Source organism: Pezoporus occidentalis, unplaced genomic scaffold (genome assembly GCF_034315485.1).
Source record: "Pezoporus occidentalis ecotype Australia unplaced genomic scaffold, CSIRO_AGI_Poc_V1 ctg117, whole genome shotgun sequence".
Classification (NCBI taxonomy): domain Eukaryota; kingdom Metazoa; phylum Chordata; class Aves; order Psittaciformes; family Psittacidae; genus Pezoporus; species Pezoporus occidentalis.
In genome coordinates this window covers 6814925-6838371 of record NW_026912961.1, presented here as the reverse complement: position 1 = coordinate 6838371, position 23447 = coordinate 6814925, and the positions used below count along the sequence as shown (strand labels likewise).

Here is a 23447-nt window from a genome sequence, read left to right as displayed (position 1 = left end):
AAAAATCCCAAGGACTGATTAGCTTATTTGAAAAGAACAAAACTTTTTAAAGATTTAACACATAATTGTGAAGGACTATTTATAAAAATGACTAACCTCTTTATTTATCAGCACTAAGAACAGTAAAAATTTATCAAATATTCTATATTCCCGTGGGTTGGCTAAATATGTTACTTTTGATATACCGAAAACAAGTTTATAAGGGATTTCAAACAAACACATATTTGTGTGTTGTGTTGGAAAAGACAAGGAAAACATTAACCTCTTGAAGTTAAAACTGAACACTTTTAAGGTTCATCTAACTTGATTGTTTTTCTAAAGAAAAAAACACAAGCAATACATAAATGCGGTTAAGTTTTTGTGATACAAGAGAGTTAGATTTCGGTGTCCTATTCATGGATTTGCCATGTAAAAAAGGCTGCAAACAGATAAATTACCTTTTAAAGGAATGCCAGTCTTAGGGTTTAAGTAGTATAAAGAAGCATCAAGAGTAATGCTTTATTATGTCAGTTGATGAGATTTTAAAGTAATCAGCAAAGATCAGAAAATGTTCTCTGAATTTGGAGGAAAAAAGTGGTTTAGGTATTGCTGTTCTGTAAGACTAAGTAATTTTGAAGAGTATGTTATGTTTGCAACACAATTACCAGCACAACAAACTTTGCTGTGGAGTTTTACTTTTTAATCTTTTTTAAGTTGTAAAGGACCTATAGAGAAACATTTATTAGCTGAGAGTTTGTAACTACCCTTGTGTCTGGTCTGACATTGCTAAAACAGAGCAAATACATGTTGATGTTGTCTAGACTGGATTCTGTCTAGAAACATGTATGTAAACTTGCAAACCAGCTGATGGAGGGAAAGGGAAAACTCCACGAAGTAGGTGGAATAGCCTGTGAATTATTTGGCCATGCAGAAAAGGGAGCAGATCAGGACTAGAGGTGTGTGAGTCTGCTGGAAAAGCTGGAGGCATTAAGTTGTCACTGTGACAAACCAATTCTCTGCACGTATCCTGGTGCCAATCTGAGTCCCAGTGGGCTCCCTGTGACACTGCTCTGCCGTGCAGCTGACGAGTCTTCTGCCCTCCTGCCAGTGTGTGCCTCCTTGCTTTGCCTCAGACTGCACTGACTTTTGTGTGATTTGAAATAAAGAAATGCATCTGCTTGTCACCTTGTCTTCACTTCATTTTTAATCTGCTACCTGCTGCTTATTTCTGCTCCACTCCCTCCACTCTCCTCCCAGGAGGAGACTTCTCTGCAAAAGCTCTCAGCAGGCAGAAATGGTGGTAAGGACAGAGACATAGCAGAAACTGAATCCCTCTTCTATAGCTAAAAAGTCTGTGTTTTGTATCTCTACCAGTATCAAAATACATAAATCATAACTGCTAATTAACCTTAATTAATCCACAAGATTAAGTCCATGGCAGTCTTCCACTACCCTCTGTGTTTGCCTTTGGTTTTGCAAGCAACTGCACATAAAGTGAGTTCAGATGAAAAGAAAGACCTAATCCTTTGCTCCCCTCCTGAAGTGCATCTACGATCAACCCTATATATGTATATATGTACAGTTATATACACACAGTTATATGCATACATATATGCATGTGTCTGTGACATACATACATGTTTAATGGAAACCATGAGTTCCATCTAGATGGTGGCTATGTCAGAAACAGTGATATTAGCCTTTGTAACTAACCATGGACATTGCTCACTTTGACTTTCCTCCTCCTTCCCTCCCTTCTTCCCTCTGCTGCTACTCTTCAGAGCTACATTTTAGGCTTCCTATGGTTTTCACTGAGTTCACTACATGTCTTTCCATTGAGTTCAGCAAAAAACAAGCCTCACAACTAGTTTTCAAAGCAGTATATATAAAACAAAATCATGTATGGAATCAGAAAAATATGCATGTGGGATAGTCTACATTATTACTCCATGTTTCAGATACTTTACTGACATCAGGATCTTCCAATGTTCACTATTATATATGCTCTATCTCTGTAACAGGAAGAAAATTCCAAGAAAACTTTTCCTCTCCTCACTAAGATCTTCCAGACAAGGCTTTTGCACCATTGATACAATCCTGATGTTTCATTTCCAGGCTGCGCATGTGCACTACATTACACATATCTCAGAAGTGATCCTGTAATCATACATCAGCATCTGATAAATAACTTCTGACTGGCAAAGCAAATCTTCATTGCCCAAAGTAAATCTAATACATTACTTGGAGAGTAAGAAATACATGAAGCTGGGTCTGAGCATCCTTTAAAAGTAGGCATGGGATTTTTAAGCTACAGCATGTATGCATATAATACCTACATATATATATATATAAAATATATATATATAAAAGTATATAGCACATATATATGTGTATTCCATACATGCACTGTAATTTTCAAGACAGCTACAAATCTCCACATGCATTAAACTATCTAAAAACATAGAAATAGGCAAGCCTAATAAGTGGCATTTTCTTAAATTATATTTGAACAATAAACAGCAAGAGTAATACTGCAAAGTACTGCTCTATTCTCATGTATATCTACAATAAAATTCTAGGAACAGTTGTCTCCCAAACCATCCCCCAATAAAATAATAATTAAAAAAAAAGGTAACACCCATATTTGTATAATCATTGTCAGTTCAAAAATAAAAAAAGAAAGGTAAACAAAGAAAAGAGAAAAAAGACATCCCCACTCAGAGTTGCATATTTACATTCTTCAAACTGTAGCGGTGAAAAATAATTCTATTAAGTGCAGGACATTCCTAGTGTTGCAGTAGTGACATTTTTAATAAGTTCTTCATGAAAACATTTCTTTTTTCCTTAATAGTGATGCATTCCATGACTATGTGAAAATTCTATTATCCCCTTCACTTGCAGCCAGTGGTTGAATCTGGGTTGAAAAGCTCCTTGTATAATGGAGGAAACAGTGTGTTCACTATGTCTGGATGAGATTGCTTAAATACCTGTAGTTTCTCTCCGTGCAAGTTGCAAAGTGCAGTAATGGTTGGTATCTTGGCTATTAACTGTGAGACATTAAAATAAAAAGTAAGAGGGAGTAAGAAAATTTAGTGTAAATTACAGTTTCCAAAAGAACTATGTTAACATGTTGTTGGGTAACTAAATGCAGTATTCTGAACTCCATGAAAATTATGAAAAGCACCAGACATTGTCCTTACTACACAAGGCTAAAAACAATTGTCCTGGAAATTTAAGCCAAGTGTCAAAAATGCATTAGGAAGTAACTGCCTCCAGGGGTACGCTTTTAATGCAGTGTCATTCGTGTGAGGGTACCATTTAAAAAGATTGGTGGACTGAACAAAAAACAGTAAGACTAGCTTTACTTCTCCTGCTCACTGCATGCACTTGAAATGCTGTTTTTAACTTACATTAATGTGCCAATACATGGAGAAATTGCTAAAAAATCTAAAACAGTCATGATCAAGGAATGCTTGGCTATTTGTTTTAACAATTTACCTTTGTCAAAGTCTCATCGTCGAGGTGGTTCTTCTGGATCACATGTTGAAGTGCAAAGTAAATCTTTTCCTGAAGCTTCTGGACCTTCCTTGGCTCTATTAACCAGGCTCGATCTGTGAAAAACGAAAGCAAGAGCTCAAGTTAAGATGCACAGGCACGCTCATGGATGAACACAAATGTCCCATGCTGGCAAGCATTCACAGCATTCATAATTCCCATGAGGATGGACTGCATGATAATTAAGATATGACTTCAGACACAAAGCCTCTTAATCCATTAAAGGATCACCTGAGTTTAATTAACAAAGTGTAGAGAAATGCAATGTTAGCCCTGCATCTCTTTGTTTAAACCAAGATATTAAAGATAGGAGTAGAAATGAAAAAAGGCGCAACCATTTTAATATTCTCTGTTGGTACAATCAGCATTTTAACTTCATACTGGCTAGGTGAAAAACATGTCATGTTACCTCAGTGTCTTAATACATAAATAATAAAAATATTGATCAAAACAGTTCTTTGAAAATAACAGAATATAATTATTTAAAAATTAAAATAAAGTATATCTCGTCATTTACTAGGCTAACACTTTGAGACCAAATATTATATTCTGAATAAAAAGAAATGGCTTCCTTCAAAATACTTTCTTTAATAATTCAACAGAATTATGAGTTGTTGCAATGTCTTGAAGTGCAAATTTCTCATTATTTAAAAATGTTCTCTTTTAAAACAACACAAAATAAAAGATTATCTGGGAGAATAACAGCTACAGACACAATTGCTTGGAAACCTATATGGCTTCTGCTGAATTCAAACCCAAGTCTCTGTGGTCTTCCTTAAGAACTATATTCTCACAAGTCATAGCTTCTGGAGACAAACACACAGGAAGAGAAGTAGCAGACCCCAGACAATCCAAAAAACATTAATACAGTGTATTTACAGCACCATTGAACTTCTGTATTCCCCTGTTGCAAACTTGTTTCTTTCTCCCTCTGTCCTTCAAACCAAACCAATTCTTGGGTATAGGTTTTAGCTTTCAAACAGGAAATAAGAAAATCTATTTTAACACAGGGTATGAATCTACATGTACAAATTGAAAGGTGAAGGAAAATGCCTTTCACTTTCACAGCTTTTTCACTAATTTCCAGCCACTGAAATAATGCATAGAAATAATACGTCAACCATTTCAACGTGTGCACATGTCACAGAGGCTGGAGCTGAATAGCATTTCATCGCGGGAGGAGTATGACTGTCATTTGCCTGACTGTTGTTGGAGAGGCGTGTATGAAAAGTGTTTACCACCAAGTACTGTGAAAAGAAACAAAACCAAGCCTCTAGCTTCCTAATAGATGATCAGGAAAAGAAAATGATTTTTTTTGCAAAGCCGAAAGAATCACACTCCCAGAAGGTAAGCCAATGGATCCTGTGCCACCGGTGACCGTAGAAATAGAATTAGCTGAGACAACACGCAGTCACTGCACAAATAAGCACACAGTAATATTTAGACTTCACAGGTTAGGTGTCAAATTTTATGCTACTGCAAAAACATTCCATTCAATAGTGTTCAATCAAGGCTTACTGTGGCAGACTGGAGCTAAAATGAGTTATCATAGACAGAAATACTTGAGGATTTATCTTTCTGTCACAAGAATAAGCTTAAAAATATTCTATGGCTATTGGAGGACAGGTTTAATCACTTATCTGTCATGGATCATGCTGTATATAACACAATAGTTCTTAAATTTACTACAAGAGCTAGGTGAAACTTTTACAATGGATGTTAACTTTGTCTCCCAAAATGCTGTTTCTACCACCCGACATTGTCTGCAAATTTGGCTGGAATGCACTATATACCTCTAGTTATATTTATAAAAGTGCAGAGAAAAGACAACAGATCAGTGTCTACCCACAGAGGATACAAGAAGCAGTGGTTCAACTGTACTTCTTTGTGTTTTGAACTTGTGTACCTTTAAAGACTGCACAGACCACTAGCCTGGAGAGTAATGTAGGCAAGAAGATGAGGGACAACATCAGAAATCTGTTTTTGCAAAAAGGAAGATTGTGAGTCGGAATTTCAGAATTTCACAGCCAGGTAAGTGTCTTACCACCTGAGTCTGGCATGTTAGCAAGTGGAGATGCCTCTGCAACCTTCCTGGACTCCTTGGGCAATGTTTAAACTCTGACATCAGAAATCAAAGTAAAGAATCATCTCTAAGCAGAGTGGTTAGGTCCATCCTAAAGGGGAAGATCTGGATTTGTGCTCTGATTCAAATAGAAAATGGGTCATACACTGGGCTTTGCAGCCTTAACAATTGTATTAGTGGATGCTTTTAGGTCCCCTTACTCCTGATGGAACCACTCTGTTTCAAATTGAAAATATCTGCCCAGGACTAAACTCAGATTAAGTTTAGGCTTCCAACTTGCTGTAATGGGGGGAAAAAAAAAATCAATCTAAAGAAAAGGTCTACAAGTAGATCTTTTTTACAAAATAGTAAACAAAAAAAGTTGGTTTACTTAAAACTGCTTAAACACTGAGATCAAGGGCAGATGAATCACCTTTCAGGATGATGGCTTCTGTAGAAAAGAAATTTGAATATGAGTACATCCGTGTACCCATATTACTGGATGGAAGGACTGGTGCAGTTGCTTCTGTGAAGCAATGCTTGATTTTTATAGTGGGTGTCATTAGTGATGAGAATGAGCATGTTGACACCATCTGTGCTAGCCTAATTCTGCCTCACATAATCTCCACCATAGATCTGCAAAAGGGCAAAGTGACCTAGAGGAAGTTTTTAGCAGAACATGCTCGAAAAAAAAAAATTCTGGCAGGAGTTTTTGTGAAGGCCTTTCAAGAGGAGAACTTAGTGGGAACTTAGTGGGAACTGGAAGTCTACCTCCCCTGAGGCACATTCAAAAATCCCACACTAAACTGAGAGTTTATCTACTCAGTCCACCTTCTGAGTTGATTCAATCACAAAGATCTCTTTTCTGTGGTCAGGCAGCTAGCACTTATTAATGAATGCTTGCTTGTGCAGAGTTGCGATATGTGAATACATGAAAAAGAGCATGTTGCCCCTGGAATCACCACTTTTCACCTGGAACTAAATTCAGACAGGACCTCACACAGACTTTTACTGCTCTTGTGCTTATACTCACAAAAAAAGCCAATTATAGGAACTAGATAATCTGCTCAGGGCTGTGAGGTTTGAGGTCCCTGAAAATGCTAGGAGGAGCATGTACCTCCGTGAGTACCATCCTTCTCTGTATGTGGTCTGGAGGAATGTCAGCCTGCACTGCTTATCTGCACAGTCATCCATGTCTGTTATCCTCACACTTTGGATTTATTTCCAGTATGTCTAATTTCTGATAATATACCAGAAGGAGAATGAGGTATGTTTGGGTAATTCACACCTTCTTCCATTGCTTAATACACTGCTTAATATTGCTTAATACAGCTTCAGCTACTGTTTAAGTAGGTAGAAATAGAGGTGGACTAGGAGGAAAAAACCAAATCATTATGGTGTTTGAAATGAGAAATTACCTGGTGATATCAGAACAGCAGATGAAAACAAGGCAATTTCCTCCTCAGTTAGCTGTAAGGAACATAAATTCTTTGCAAAGTCAAACGCTTCATTCACCAGATCATCAGAACCTGCAGACCACAGAGGACAAAATCAGTGCTAGAAATTTATCAACTCTTTAACCTGACATGTAAAGTACATTGGTTTGGTATAAAAAAAAATCATGAGCGCATGTCTGTACTTCTAAACCAACTGCCTTACATCAGCTATTACAATTCTACCTACCCTTAAAATTTATCACTAAAACACCCACTGAATCACAAGAAATATCAAGAATTAGGGGCATGACCTGAACAAAAATGGCATCTTAGGACAGTATTTTCTATTCCCAGTGTGAAAAGAAATGTTATTTCTAAACAGATACTAAATAGAAAAGAGGTGAATGACAAGTCCTAAATAACTTTCACATATATAATTTTATTAATAGTACAAATATTCAGGAAAATTTGTGAAAACATCATAAAGACCACAATAAATTAACTAATGCATATTCAGAAATGCCTTAAGCTCGTAAAGTAGTGTTACATTTATCCATATGCAGATAAGAAAAATATATACCTATATGATAGATCTACATATATCTGAAGCAAATCCCTCTCTTTGAGTTTGGTCCTGATAATGCATCAGTCTCATGGATGGGCAAAAGATATCCATTTAGCTATTAACATTTCAGGTAGCATTCAATATCATGTTGAGAAATGATGCAATTCTTTCATTGCATGAATTTAAATGAGCTTAAAAGTTTTGGGCAAACCAGTAGTTTAGTTAAGTCCTTGTCTATATTTTGTAGTCATTCATCAGTTTAGTCCCCATGTTGCTGGTGCTAAAATTGCCTCTGCAGGACACAATTAGTGGGAGTGATTTGATATATCATGCATAACTGAATTATGATGATAAACTTCATGGATCCTGTCATAAACTAATGTTTTCTTAAAACTTCAGTTGGCAGAGTAAGAAACCTACTTGAAAAACCCTCATGACAACTATCACTGCTAGCAACTAATGGAGTCATCTTTCATTTTTTCAGTTCCAGCCTAGAGATTTGCGGGTTTGGATATTCAACATTTACTGGCGATTTTCATTGTGGGTCACTATTTTCAGAAAGACAAATCTGCCACTATGTGGCTTAATTTAATTGGTTGAAAAGAAAAAAAAAACAACATACCCAAGGCTTTAAACATTTGCATCCCTCCATACTTTCCTTCAAATAGAACAGTATTGTTGAGTGGGTTGAAGGCACGGCACATTCTTACCAAAACCACTTCCAAGCAGCCTATCAGATATGAGAAAGAGCAAAAGTACCACACTTAACTGCAAACCATCAGAATATATGAATTTTCATTAAAATATTTAAGGATACATCAGTTATTAGAAACATCAGCAAGGATCGACGCTCTTTAAAGACATATAGATGATATGTGTCTGAATGACAGAAACATATTTCTGTCTGCTTTGGATATAGAAAGGGGTAATTTCTGGTCCAGCTTAACTACCTTTTCTTTAGATTGATTCCCCCCCCCCCCCCCATTGCAGCAAGTTGGCAGCCTAAGCTTAACCTGAATTTTCCGATTTGAAATATTTTACGCTGAAAATCAGGCATTTATTAAGCCTCTTTTAAAGAAATATGAGTTATTGTAAGGCTTTTTAATATATACAAAAAAGCAGGTTCATTCGATGTATATATAAATCCCAGCTTCATTTGGCTGGAGGGGAAGAATACCACAAAGTGTTTTTAGAGAGAAAACAGAAGTTAGAGGAATGTGAAGAACAACCCTAAATTGGGGTTTACTTTCCTGTTTCTTTTTCTTTTTTTTTTTTTTTTTCTTTAAAGTTGGGGAATAGCCAAAAGATCCCCCCATGCCCCTCCTTATATTTCTATATTATATCCTAACTGCAAAATATAAGGTTTGGGAAAATGAAGGGAAAAAATTCAAACATCCCTTAACTAAATCCACCTGTAAGAGGAACTGTGAATCTGAGGATTCTTTTGCAGACACACTTTTGAGTAACAAGTCCTGATTTTCTAACTCCTGCTTAGCATTAACAGCAAACCAGAAAATAAAACCTGACATATTTACACGTTGAAGCTAAACAGGGTTGTCTGATGGTACAGTCAAATATAACTAAACGTTTCACTGAAGGTGCAGTTGTGTTGTTAGCTTCGCCAGCCAAACAAAGGAAGTAAACTGGGCATCACTGGCATCTGCAGAAGCATAAGGAGCTTTAAAAAAATAGTTTTCATGCCACAATTCTGCTTTTCCAGAATATTGCCTGTGTATTCCCAGGGTCTTTGTATCCTCTCCCTTTGCACCTGTGCTTGCTGCCTAACTCCAGCCCCACACTGAGCCACAGCCCTCTGTGTATAGAGCACTGAATCACACTGGCTTTCAGCCGTAATGAAGAGCTCTTTTGAAATAGGAAGCACTTGCTACACTTTAACAAGCTGCCTCAAACAGCATCCTGGCTTTTACACACGGAGGGTGCAAGAAACTGATATGACAGGGTAAATGCAGTAAATTACCAGTTGCAGTTTGCTCGGTCATACCATTTTGTCCTCTTGAGTTTGGCAGTGTTACTACATAGTCACAATAAATCTTATCACAATTCTTCTGGAGGACAGAATCCAAGTCCCATGACAGCGAAGGAAATCCTTTTCCCCCTTGCCCTTATGCATGTACACGCACACCCAGGCACGCACAGAGAGCACAGCCACAGCACAGTGCCATAATCCGTCCTCATTTATTCTGAAACCAACTGGCACTAGTAGGGATTTTCCCTCCTGTGCAGTGGCTGGAGGGTATTTCTGTAGTCTCATTAAAAAGATTAGAGATGACCACAGAGGCAGGCCCCGGCGAGCCTGCGTTCATTTCACTAATGACAAGTGGGGATTTTACAGGGTGGCAGATGACTGATTTGACCAGCTCAGTTTGCAGGGCTCTTTCACACATGTCAGGTTTGAGACTGCAGTTTCTGCAATGATTGTGTGAGTGTGCATACTTAGTCATGTTACTGCCTTCCTTTAGAGTAGGTCTGATTACTAACGCGGAAAAAATACGGAAGAGTTAATGTAGGTAATTAGACAGACAAATTAAGGCTCATTCAAAATTAAAATGATTTGCAGAACAAGTAAAAAGAGCACATTTGTAACGTGCTGGATGCTAAAGCAGTCTCAAGCCTCTGGTCTTTACCCACCTGATTTAAGGAGAAGAATTTGGTCATTCTGGCAGAGCTCCATGAAGCCTGTTATGCGCTTTGCAAACTCCACCACGTACTGGATAGCATGGGTGATCTGAATGGCACACTGCTGCCACAGAGCTTCTCTGGTCTTCCGGGAAAATACACACAGAAAAGCAAAACAGTGAGCAAATGGGTTCATCAGCACTTTAACTTCTTCAGGTGGCCTTGCAGAAAGGCACAGACCTCAGACTCTGACCCCAACCCCAGGCAGAGCTAGCAGCATCTCTGTTTCTCTTTAGGCAACTGACACTTTTCACTAGAAGGCTGTTTTCACAAGGTGGTTGCCCCAGTGATCTGAACTCTGGCACTGCCTCTTCAAAGGCGAAGAATGCATTGTCCAAAGTTAAAATGTGATTTTAATGTTGTCTTTTGTGCAAGATAGACAGTAGCACAAACAACGTAAACATCCCAGGAAAGAAGTGTCACAGTGCTACTAACTATTTTTGCTAGTTTGGTTTCAATTCAATTCAATTCAATTCAATTTCAATTCAAAAATAACATATAATTAAAGTATCATTGCAATTTGAACACTGACTGCACAAAAAATTATTTTCCTTGATAATAATTTTCCTTGCACACACAAGTGCACAAACGTAAATTGATGCTCTCGGTCTCTGCAAGCTGTGATACGTCTTTATTCTAGTATGCTTGATACATAGTATGCTCGATACAGAGTATGCATAGCCCCTCAGCTTTCAAATGTCAAGCTGGAGTCTCTTCTCTCGCATGATCAGCTAATGTGCCAACTGAAATCTGCCTGAAGAATCATTGCTAGCTTTGCTGGTGCAAGAGGCACAAAGATTTCTGTTAACTGGACTACACCTGAAAAGATGCCAGTGGGAAATAGTCTAAAGTTGACCTAGGAATTGCAGAGGTACAACAAAAATGTAGCATAATGAGGTAATTTCTCCACCCAGTTTTGAGTAACTTCAGTTTAAGGAGTTTCACTTTGTCATTTTCTGTTGTCTGTAAATGACAGGTACTTGTTATTCACATAAAAAGCAAGTGCATTTTTAAATTCATAAGGAAACAAAGTTAGGTTGACTTTCTTCTTAATATCCTTACAACAGGGGTGCAACCCTGATCACATTAAATTCACTGATTTTCTGCATGAAGTTTTAGGCCTGTGATAAGAAGCAAAGCGTGGAAAGCTGCATGCCATAACCATGCCTAACCTCTGACATTTACAAACATCCCAACATGCTGGAAAGCTGCTGCTTTTTATGAAGTATCACTCCTTTGATTTCTGTAACCACTCTTCAAAGATATTTAAATGTCTGTTTTGATCTCTATGAAACTCATCAGTATATCCTTGACAAATGCATTATTACATGTTAGCAATTTCAAACCATAAGGTGCAGAAGAAAGAGGATTGTACCTTGCTCTGGTAAACCTTTATTTCTTCGTATGTGTGGGTCTGCCAGGCTAGCTGGTGCAGTTCCTCCATTGTATATTGACATGTCTCCAAATGAGATTTGATGATATTCTGTGCAATTCGATCTGTGAAGAGGCAAATGAAAAAATAGCTTGCATGAAACAGCAAAGAGTGATTTGCAATAGCAACATGCTGGAAACATTAAAGTTGCTGGAAAATGCAGATTAAAAAAAAAACACAACTTTTTTTTGCAATGTTACCATTTTCATTTTTTTAAGATTTCATTTTCTGAAGATGACTTTTGCAAAATATTTCAGTATTTAAGCCAAAGGCAAATAATGCTTGATAAATAGTGCATCTGCAAATGAAAATAACACTGAATCTTGTAAAACTACTCAGAATCGTTCATTCTGGAAGTGATTTATTTTTTTTTTTCTGTGTTTAAATAATTTTTATTTGGACATCCTGGTTGCTTCATCAGTTCTGTCTGCCCCAAGCCTGTGCAGGTGTCCAGCTCTGGCAGCTCAGTCCTTGCATGGGTATTCGCATTACCTTGGGATAACTCGTATCAGAGAAACAGAAAACACGTCTCCTATATTTTTTCAGATTAGTTTCCAGCTGGATCAATTTCTGATTTAGTTTGAACATGAACACAGAGACTGGTTCTAGCAAGGGGTAAAATTAGTGTCCTGGGTCTTCACAGAATCACAGAATCATGGAATGGTTTCATTTGGAAGGGATCTTAAAGATTGTCTAGTTCCATCCCCACTGCCATGGGCAGGGATCCCTTCCAGTAGACCAGGTTGCTCAAAGCCCCATCCAAGCTAGCCTTGAAGGAGAGATGGTGGCAATAGATCTCACATACAGGATTAAGTTATTATAAAAATTATTCCGAAATTGCAGCCTTAGAAACTACTGCCTAACATGGAATGCGGGATGCAAGGGGGAAGGGAAACATTCAGTTCTGGCCTAAGTTCCCACTGAAATGTAAAGTAAACCTCTCAAGGAAGTATTTTAAAGTAGATCTTCGCCCTTTAAGCCAGCTGACTGGGTTAAAAAAAAAATCACAAAAAAATCCAGCATTAATTCATTACCACTGGAAGTTGAAATGTCTTGATAAAACATGCTACAGAAATGTGATGATTTCTTATTTTGCAGCTTTGAGACCTATATGTCTAATGAAGCTCAGTGTTTCAGCCTGAAGACATTGCTTAAACTGAATCCCTTTTAAAAAATGGAAAAAAGTAGAAGCCACAGAACTGAACTGAAGCCCTTGTGTCAGAGCTGGCATTTTACAGAAAACATGTTTGTCAAAAAAGGAAGGCACATTTACAATGCATTAGCCAAATTTGAGCATGGGAAGTAGAAAGAACTAAGAATCTCATCATTTACTCATTCACATCCTCAAGATTTATGGTAGGTGGATCTGGTGCTTGGAGTCCCAGAATAACTGTTTCTTTGGCCACATGTTGACTGAATTTTAAAACACAAGCAAGAAGGAAAGCTGAAAAATGAATGTAAACATGTATGTGCTCCCTGCAGTCACTGCTATAGGAGTATTAGTTAAAGGAGAGATGTCTGCGTTACTGTCACAGCTAATAAGCTGAGACTCAATGGAAAGGTGCCGAAGAAAACACAAAAGAATTCCAGGTTTTTGTAGGAACAATAAAACCTGTTCAATTCAATCTTTACAGGTACCCCCTTAAAGGTCAGCACTATCTTTAGGTTTCCTGATGAGAAAACTGACTCAAGCATAAAATAAGTAAAAGCACATACTCCTAAGTACAAGGTTCTATCCATTGTTCTTTTATGGAATGTTGGATGCAAGTCTTAACCCATGATGGTAAGCTCTTGAGTTTTGCAGTAAAACCATATAAATGAGGATGCTGGAATAAGTGGATGATGTATTCAAACAGATATTTTTTTAAAAGATTGACAAAGATTTATTTTAATTTTTTTAACTAAGACAAGCAAACAATACCCATCTTTTTTTAGGAAGATCAAATTTCACTTGTTAAGCCCCACACTGTTCTAATTAAAGTACAGTTTTAACAATATCATCTTTCTGGAAACATCCTTAGCCACAGTAAACCTAAGTGATAGGTTTTGTTACTTATGTTCCTGGAAGGTTTTAACCAGACGGAACTAAGGTATGGGTATAGGAACATTTAAGCCTTGCATCTAAAATACCAGTGAAAGAAGCATGAGTTCAATTTGTGTTACAATTCTGCAGCCTGAATGGAGAAGGATTTTCTTCTCTGGACCCACTGGACGGTCTTTTTCTCTCTAGTGCTTCCCAGCCCAGGTCTCCTAGCTATACCATTTGTTACCAAAGCTGGAACTATTCAAAATCTTGACATGAAGAAATACCTAAAATACTTTAATGTTATGCACAGGCAGATTTTGAATCAAATAAGGTGACCTGATGCTAACAATCTGAAAATCAAACCATTTCACTGACCTCAAAATATACCTGATTAGCAGTTCTACATTACTGCAAAGATTCTCAGCTCCACTCCTTTTCCTACCATTTATGTAGTTCCCTTAGGACCGAAGAACTGACAAACTCTTCAGGGTTTTGTAGGGATGGCATCCTGTGTTTTACCCCTATACATCTTTTCCTTGTGTACTTGTGCTTATTTTGAGCTGACATTAAAACCCATTTAGATGTGTGAAGGCTTAGGGCAATCACAGCAAGCAGCAGCTCTGAATGCTGACATCCAAAGAGGAATCAGGTGCAAGACAGACCTGAAACTCTTGTGCAGCAGGCTAGGCAAGGCAGAGTGTGTGATGGAAAGGGTACACTGGGTCTCAGGGGAGGAGCAGACTGCTTCATTCAGAACACGCAGAAGAGAAGGCTGCTTACTTACACTCAACAGTGGAGTCACTGGAGGAAGTTTCATGCAAATGTAGCATACACTGAGTATGCAGACATGACATGATGCAAAGATTAAATAAGTATAAGCCTGTCTTGTCTTCTCAGATGGTCCATCAGCAGATGATCCAATACAGGTAGAGCAACAAACATCACTCTCATAAGGTTTCAAAGACCATACCTTTTTTCCTGTCATTTTCATTTTTCTGCCACTTTTCCATCTTTTCACTAATGAAGTCGGAATCAGCACAGATCTCAGAAATCCCATGCAGAAAGAGGTTCTTAAATCACTGGAAGAACGTACTGACATCTAATGGAAACTGTCCTGTCACATGGCACAGCTAATGTGCTGGGCAAAACCATGATTCATTTCCATGAGACCTGGCAGCTCTGAAGCACTGCTGGCAAGTGAATTCGACAGATTAATTCTTTTAGTAGAACTAGGAAAAAATGTCAATGAGGAAAAAAAGCAAACAGCTTCTTAGAGCGACATGGAGAGCTATTGCCTTGCTAGAGGGGCTATGGCCTTAATCCTATGGAGGTACTCTGCTGGGGAGGTGCTCAACAGCAATGTCCCTCCTATTCTCCAGGCTAGAAGAGTCCAGCAAAATTAGTCAAAGCACCAAATCTTGACTGTTTGTTTTGTTTTCAAAAATCTTAGGCCAGAGATTTCAAGGATCCCCTTACACTGGAAGCTGCACAGACACATCTAGGAATCCTGTTTGGATGTGTTGTGAGGACTATAAGAGACAACTCCATTTTTGTGACCTCAATGTGAACTTCATTTCTGCTTGAAATGTTGTCAGTTTCCATTTGTGCAATTTACAAGATTTGCAAGGCTTGCATTATGAAAAGGAAAACAAAGGAGATTATGCTGGCCACTCAGGTGTGAGAATCAAAGTCTGCAATACTTTCTTTTACAAGCACCAACTGCTGCAGCTGCTGAGTGCAAATTAAAGATTCCAACCAAAAGAATTACTGAGCCTGCATGATAGTACACCACCAGCATTATAATTACAGATGTAAACTGGAGGATTTGTAAAGCTTATCTGCTGTAGTACGTAAACACAAATGTAGGCCTAGGTGTTTCACTCCTCCAAAGTCTCCATACTTTGTTTATAATATTAGGGCAGTATCTCCTACACATACATCATGATCCTTTCATATTACATGATATCGTGGAACCTGACAGACACAGCATAGCCTGGAAAACTGAGTATACCTGGGAAACATGGTCCACAGACAACAACATGTTCCTATTGTTTCTATAAAAAACTACTTGCTTCCAAAGAGATAAACCAGAAACAACATACTCAAGAAAACAGTCAATAGTTATAGGTAATATGAGGTCTTGAAAAGTCAGAAATACTCAAATAAGGCTTACCCTGGAATGACCACTTATATTTCATTTCTGTCCTGCATATATCTGACTGGTTTTCTCTAATGGGTCAGTATTCTAGCTTTAAAGTCTTTTCCATTCTTAGGGGTGACAAGGAAACCTAGATATTGTTGATTGGCATGACTGGAGAGCAGAAAGCTGAGAGACTGGGCCGGCCTCCATATCCTGCAGCTGGTGGCAACACTGCCTTTCCTCTTACAGCAGCTCAGATACTGCTGGTGGGGCTTTGTCGTGGTTTAAACCCAGTCAGGTAATTCGTTTGCTCACTTCCCCCCCTTTCTTGCCCTCCCCCTGCTCCCAGAGGGACAGAGAGGAGAATCGAAAAGAATGCAACTCCCACGGGTTGAGATAAGAACAGTTTAGTAACTAAGGTATAACACAAATCACTACTGCTATCACCAATGATAATAATGATAAAGGAAATAACAAGGGAAGAGAATACAACACCTCAGCACCAGCTGACCGATAACTCGCCCCCCAAGCCCGACCAAGCTCCGACCCATACCTCCTCCAACCCTGCAGTCCCCCAGCCCTTCCGGCTAACTCCCAGTTACATCCTGGGCATGACGTGCTGTGGTATGGAATACCTCTTTGGTCAGTTTGGGTCAGGTGTCCTGTCTCTGCTTCCTCCCGGCTTCCCCTCCTCCCTGGCAGAGCATGAGGCTCACAAAGTCCTTGGCCAAACCAAAACATCCTTGTTATCAGCTCTGTTCCTGAGCTGAAAGTCAAAACACTGCACTGCACCAGCCACCAAGAAGGGGAAAAAAAGACTGCTACTGCTGAACCCACGACAGGCTTCAAAAGATGCCCAGCAAGATGGGGAGATAAATTAATTGGGACATTGCAATTCAGCAGTGTAAAAAAAAAATAACTCAAATGCATAGAAGGAGATGTCCAGAACTAGCTGAAAATTATATATTAGGAAGCTGAAGGATTATACGTCAAACAGGTTTTTCCCATTAAGAGAAAAAATTGTGGATTGCTTGAAAGAAATACTGTGTGCTTGTATGTAATTTTGTGGTCTGTGACATGCAGCTTGTCAGACAAGACTGCCTTAATACCTATAACTAGACGTAGCAAAAAAAAAAAAAAAAAAGAGTAAGATGTACAGTGGGTGAAATAAAAGCTGTACAACGTGAAAGGGACCATGGTAACAGGATAAATGAAAGATCTATGACACGTCCCCTTGGGCTTGTGGCTCAGTGCTTACAAACAAGGCTGTTGAGGCCAGTATCTGAAAGAGGCCACGTGCAAATATTGATGGGAACTTTCCTGATGCATAACTAGGGATCTCACTGGTGCTAACAGAATTAGATAAAGCTCTCAGGGAAAAGCAGCATCTGGAGAGTCAGATGTGGAATATAAAACATAGACAAGATAGGGATGAAGAGGGTCAAAGAGATTAATGCTGCTTTAGGAGACAAAGTGGCTTTAAATTTAGCCTGGCCTACCAAGATCTACAGAGAGAACAGAAAGATCTGAGGATGGCCCAGTGAAGAGTGAAGTAAGCTATAGGACAATTAGTGCAACAAACCCACCATAGTTTCCTATAGATGTGTCAAATATCACTTGCCATTCCCTCTCTGACCTCCCGTCCCCTGTGCTTGGCTGGGTTAAGGGCGCCCTGAACACATACTAGGGGCTGCCCTGCTCAGGTGGTGAGCAACCACCATCTATTGGGGTGAACATGGGCTTGGGTCATAGCTTCTGCTTTTCTTTAATGTTGTCTTGCTCCATCACCTGCAGGACAGCCCCTTTTTAAAAGCCTGCTGAAGCTCAAGCAGCTGAGATTCTGCTTCCCTTCACTTAAGCTGGACAGTAGGTAAATAAATGTCCCTGCCCATGGCAGGGGCGTTGGAACTAGATGATCTTAAGGTCCCTTCCAACACTAACTATTCTATGATTCTAAGTGTTGGATGGTCCTGACAGAAGGACTGGGCAGACAGCAAGCCTGCAAAAGCCCTATTCCATTAGCAAAACCAAAAGTATATGTTGCTAGTGAAGAGCAACAGTGCACAAGCTATATACCTCTCACATAAACTTGGGAATAAAGCTCCCAACAACTTCCAGAACAGCAAATGACCTTTTCTATTTGCAGTTTTGGCTACTCTGCTGGGCCCTTTTGTATTTTTTTTTCCCCTATCCTTTTTTTTCCCTAATGTAATTTCTTTTTTTAGATTTCAGTAGACACCTCATGAAAAGCATTCTCCAAAGGTTATGATAACTCAAACATGTATTGCACCAGTGGGTTAGGAGCTGCTAAAATCCTGAATACATACAGAGAACTGAACATTGCAACCTATATAATATAAATCAGCATAGCACAGACCTGCAGGGGTCTATCATCAGCTGATGAGTCAGTCCTGCCTTTTTCACCAACTCCTTGTAACATTCAGAGATCTCAAACTACAATACTGAGGAAAAAACTCTGAACTTTGGGTCAAGTAAAATGCTGGCGGGGATGGGTGCAATAACTCCATGAACTGCACATGGCATTCACCAGCTGTGAATTTGGCCTGCTAAGTGGAAATTATCCAGACTATTCAGCAGTGTCTGTTTCCTACAGGCTCTTTAGTTCTTTCATTTGTCTCTCTTTTCTCAGGAGAGACTCTCAGTTTTTCTCAGCATTTCCTTCTTTTGCACTGGGAACTGAAGAACTTTGAAGTGTGCCTCCTAAAACACTGATAATCATCCTCAATTAAAATGAATAATGAATTTTTAATTTGCCACTTACCCTTAGGATCCAGTTGAGTAGCTAAGAGCTCATCTCAGCTTATATCCTAAGTTGAGCTCTCACAGGGATACCCTTTGAATTAATGCAGCAAAATACCACATCTTTGGCTGGCTGCTGTAAGCTTGGGTATCAGTTCATACAACTTTGAAATCTCCAGCTAAACATTCTAAATAAAATCTTTGTTCTAGGATCCAAAATAATGCCAAGCTAGTATCAGATTCACACTCTTCTGTATTCTAATTCAAGGGTAATAAGACTGCAAAATGAAAAGTTTCATTATACCGATTAGCTCAATAAATTCTTAGTAGTAGAGACACTGGTGCAGGTAACAAAGCAAAACTATGTCTTGTGGTTGCTGTCAAACATGAATAATAGGTCCCAATTCTTTTAAATGAACTGGCTGAAAAATATGAACTTTTTTTTTTTGCAGAAAAGTGGGATCACTTTTTCCTAAAAGTGGTTGCAAAAACCTCATCCCGTTTTTCATCTGTCCCTGGCATTCTCAATACCATAATGCACAAAAATGTCCCTTTCAAAAACTGTTATAGATAGACTGACAAGTTTCAGAATCCCCATTTGTTTAATAAATTTGTAACGCTACACAATATGCAGCCTAGGAAGATGATATGAAACATTAAAACACTCATCTGAGACTACAAGTGCTTGAATTTAGTTCAGGAATAACCCTCCCTTGTGTTCAAGTTATTGAATGCTTACTGTCAGGAACAGATTGCACACTGAGTCAATGTTATGTGTGTGAATTCTGTATTTCCTCTCCTTTTGAAATACATAATTTTCATTTGCTTTCAAAAAAATGCGAATAAATTTCAACAAATGACAATACAATTGAATGAAGTCCCAGTCCGAAGGAACCTAGAGGATGGACCTAGTATTCTGTTAAATCCTAGAGGATCTTTATAAATGCTTTAAAGGTCTCCACTTATTAATACTTTTGCTGGGTCTCAGCCAATTTAGTAAAGTGTGTATTTTGAACTAATTAGAAATCATTTAGCTGGCAGCAAAAGCACTAACCATGGCAATCACTAGAGCTTACAGGACATGGACTCTACAGGCACCATATAATTATCACAAATTTATTGAGATGAGCTCTTTCCTAACTTCTTCCAGGACAGCTTACACAAAGAGATCTTTATATTGAAATCTAGACTGTTCCGAAGAAAGAATGTGGTTTCATTTACTACAATTAAGCAAACATTGCTGGAGTGACAGTGTTCACTACAAAACCTACAAATACGCACAGAACAATTGGAATATTATGGGTTTTAAACTAGGGTTGGGAGGGTTTGCCCTGTCGGAGTCTGCAAAAGGCTGGGACATGCATTTTAGACACACATCTTAGCACTTCTTTCACTCTCACAGGCTTACATTTAGATTTTTATACAGATTTTAAGCAATCTAGGCACAGAAATGCTTTACAAAGTAATGACAAAATGATGGTTCTGTTTTACTGTAGTGTGGCATCTGAGGTGGATGAAAGTGCTGTTAGTGTATATTGTCAGAAAGTGAAACAATTTGGTCATCATAAGCAGTAACAGAGATTTCAGTAATCACGAGAAAAAAAATATCCATGCAGTCATAAAAGAACACAAGACAGCACTCCATGCCTTAATATCTTGCTTTAACTGTTGTAGTTTACATGTGACTTTCATCCCTGCAAGACTACTGCACTATAAAAACTGTGTTCTGATAATCCGTTTCAGAATTTGTCTGAGGCCTATATCTTACTGCATTGTATTTTTCCACTAAATACATCCATGTGCCTCTCCAGCATGTTTCACTCCAATTTTCTCTCACATCTTTTCACTCTTGCATAAAAGAATTGTTGCTGTTCTATGAAATAAAATATCAAAACTGAATGCATTGAATAAAGATATTGTTAACTATAGAGCTGTAAACAGCACTGCAAACTGGAACAAGCAGAATTACATTATTCTCAAGAATAAGGTGTAAAATAGTGAAAAGTATGCAATGAGTGATGAAATCTTACAGACAGAAAGCATACAGTATAAAAAAAAAAAGTGAACTATGCCCTCGGGAAGTCAAACTTAGGATGTTGCATGTGTACCAGGAAACTAAAAACAAACTTCTGCTGGCTTCCATGTGCCTGCAGGTTAAAGAACAGTCGAATGATGTCTAGGATAGCAAAGAAATACAGTATGGACCCCAGATTAAGCACAAGGTAAGTATGCATATTGTCAGTGCTGACTACTCAGAAGCAACATTACACAAACATTAAGGACAGGGAGCACTGACACTGAGATAAACGGATTACTCAGATAAGGAAGTAAGCAATGTATCACTACTAATTCACAACAATTTTTGCAGATAGTATGCCACTTCTAAATACTACAGTGATTCCTAAGTCATCACTGCCTTGCCCTCTTCATTATCATCTGCAGTGTTATTTTTGCCTCCTTGGGGTTGTGTGTGAGACACAACCCTGCAAGACAGCATCCTTCACACGTCCCAGGCCCTCTGTACCCCGGCAACTGCTCTGGTCTTCTCTTTTTGAGGGTTTCTGCTATTGACACTGCTGCTGTGAAGCTTACAACAGGAAATCAACCAAATAGCTATTCCTACAGCTGGTGGCAGCAGCACACCCCAGTACTCATTATACCGTTAGCTTTACATAGATCTTTTTGTGTGATCTCTAATCTGACAATATTCACAGCACAGTGTCATTCCTGAGAAGATTGTCATGATTGATATATGGTAATATATGGGATGCATGATATAGTATTTTACATATTTTCACTGCTACAAATCGTTGCTTTCTAAATCCTTTTTGGATTTTCAGTAGAATGAACATATTTTGTCAAGGTTGGTTATGCAAGAAAAATTCATATCTTTTAAGAAAGGAGGAATTTTATATAGTTGCTTTAATGGATTAGAAATTTAATGACTTTAAAGAACTATATTATCATGCTTTAGAAATGTAAGCTATAGATTAAGTTTGAATGCATCTCTTTAATTAATTTGTAAAGCAATCTGAAAACCAAGTCAGACAGAATGAAATATCACAAAATGTTCCCCATCCTTAATCTCAGTTAAAAGATGTCACTGATTTTATTCATTTCACTGCTTAATCCAGCTACTTACATTGTTCAAATAATCATGAGCACAGTTAAGCTGAGACCCCAGTGTCTTGGGTCCTGCAGAACAACATGGTCAGTAGGCGATTTTATTTTCTTGAAAACATGCATCTTATGTCAGAAGTTATTACATTTTACCTCTCTGTGAACAGAGCTCTTGATTGCATTCCCACTTGCAACACTTATCCGCGCAATAAAAATAAAAGACAATATTTAAAATGGCCTTTTCTGCAGCGTCTCTAGTGCATGGCCTCTCTGTGATGAAACCCCAGCTAGGAATACTGCCAATGGTCATAATTTGTAAAATTATTGTGACATAAGTAGTTGGCCTGCATTTGACATATGGAGAGATTTAGATGCATGAAAAGTGAAACTGCTTTCAGAAATAGCCAAAAAGCTTTATAATTTGCAGGAAAATCCAGTCTTGGGTATATTTTTAGGCTACCTACTCAATTTTCAAATAATTTTAAGTAATTACTTTACTGTATAAATTTGAATTAGAGTCAAAAAAGCACACTGCATCATGCTTATTGAGCTGCTACAGTTTGTGCTAAGGACTGCCAGTACCAACATGCAACTGATCCAAAGTCCACTGCAGTTACTGTGAGAATGCCCAGTGATTTGAAAACCACAGGGTGGAAATAATATACTGCCTAAATATAGTACCTTCTAGAAAACTGTATTTTCCAAATCTACATCAAGAGTTATAACACAAACTGTGCCCTCCCTAAGCCTTCATAAATCAGGAAGTGCTAAAATATGCAGTTAGTAAAATATAACATAATCAGTTATTTATGAATATTTGGATATTTAAACTACTGGGTTGGGCAACATAAACTCATTAAAAGCTTTATGTATATCTGTGATTAGTCTGGGTTTCCTCTACATTTACAAATAAACAAAGATTAGTAATTTGGAGGTGGGAAAAGATAAAAATAAATTTCATGAACTTTCAAAAATTTTACATTTTACTCAACGTTTCTGCTAATATTTTATTATTTGTTGATTTTATTGGGTAAATTAACTTCTAAATATATGCTTCATGAAATCATAATCTACAGTTATAAAAAGCCACCATTCCCTCCAACATCAGTTTAGCTAGAATGTTTCAGCACCATAATGCTCTAATTTATTTTGCCACTTTTCTGTCCGTTTTTTATGAAATTGAAGTGTTTCCTAACCGAGCAGTGCTGTCAAGTAAGTTTTAAATCTTGCCATTCGCTGTTCTCTTCTTGAATGTATGATAAGGGGGAAAAAAAGGCAGAAGTTCTAAGTTTTGTCACATGAACTGAAATGAGTAATGAAATATTAATTCATTCTGATTGTCACCTTTAAATAGGTAATGACGGTAAGATATAGTGCCCTAAGGGTATCTGAGCGAAACGCACATGCTGCACATTTTTAGTTGTTCGCTAGATGGCAACATTGTTCTGCTGAAGTAGAGCTGTAAGGCGGTAGGCACCTGCCCTGAAAACGTTGACGGTAGCCTTGGTAGGAGAGCTGTTAAAACTATGGCTTAGAAAAAGGGGTGAAGAAACATTACGCAGTACTACAGCCATGAACCTATCATTTCTGCTTCACCGTATGGTGAGCAGTGGCCTTGTAAAGGGCATGTCAACACAGACGTTAATCTCACCATAGGCATGGGTTCATTGCATTT

At 38.2% G+C, this 23447-nt stretch overlaps 1 protein-coding gene across 1 annotated transcript in view; it reads right to left on the bottom strand.

The window, feature by feature from the left end:
• Positions 1–314: 314 nt before the first annotated feature.
• The window catches only part of RORB (RAR related orphan receptor B), a 131006-nt gene continuing 107873 nt past the window's right edge, over positions 315–23447 (bottom strand). The window contains exons 5-10 of the mRNA XM_062641680.1: positions 11670–11791; positions 10247–10379; positions 8220–8327; positions 7015–7125; positions 3478–3590; positions 315–3026 (exon numbers count right to left, since the gene is read on the bottom strand). Of these exons, the coding sequence (XP_062497664.1) occupies positions 2871–3026; positions 3478–3590; positions 7015–7125; positions 8220–8327; positions 10247–10379; positions 11670–11791 (743 nt within the window). The 3' untranslated portion in view covers positions 315–2870. The remainder of the gene's footprint in view (positions 3027–3477; positions 3591–7014; positions 7126–8219; positions 8328–10246; positions 10380–11669; positions 11792–23447) is intronic.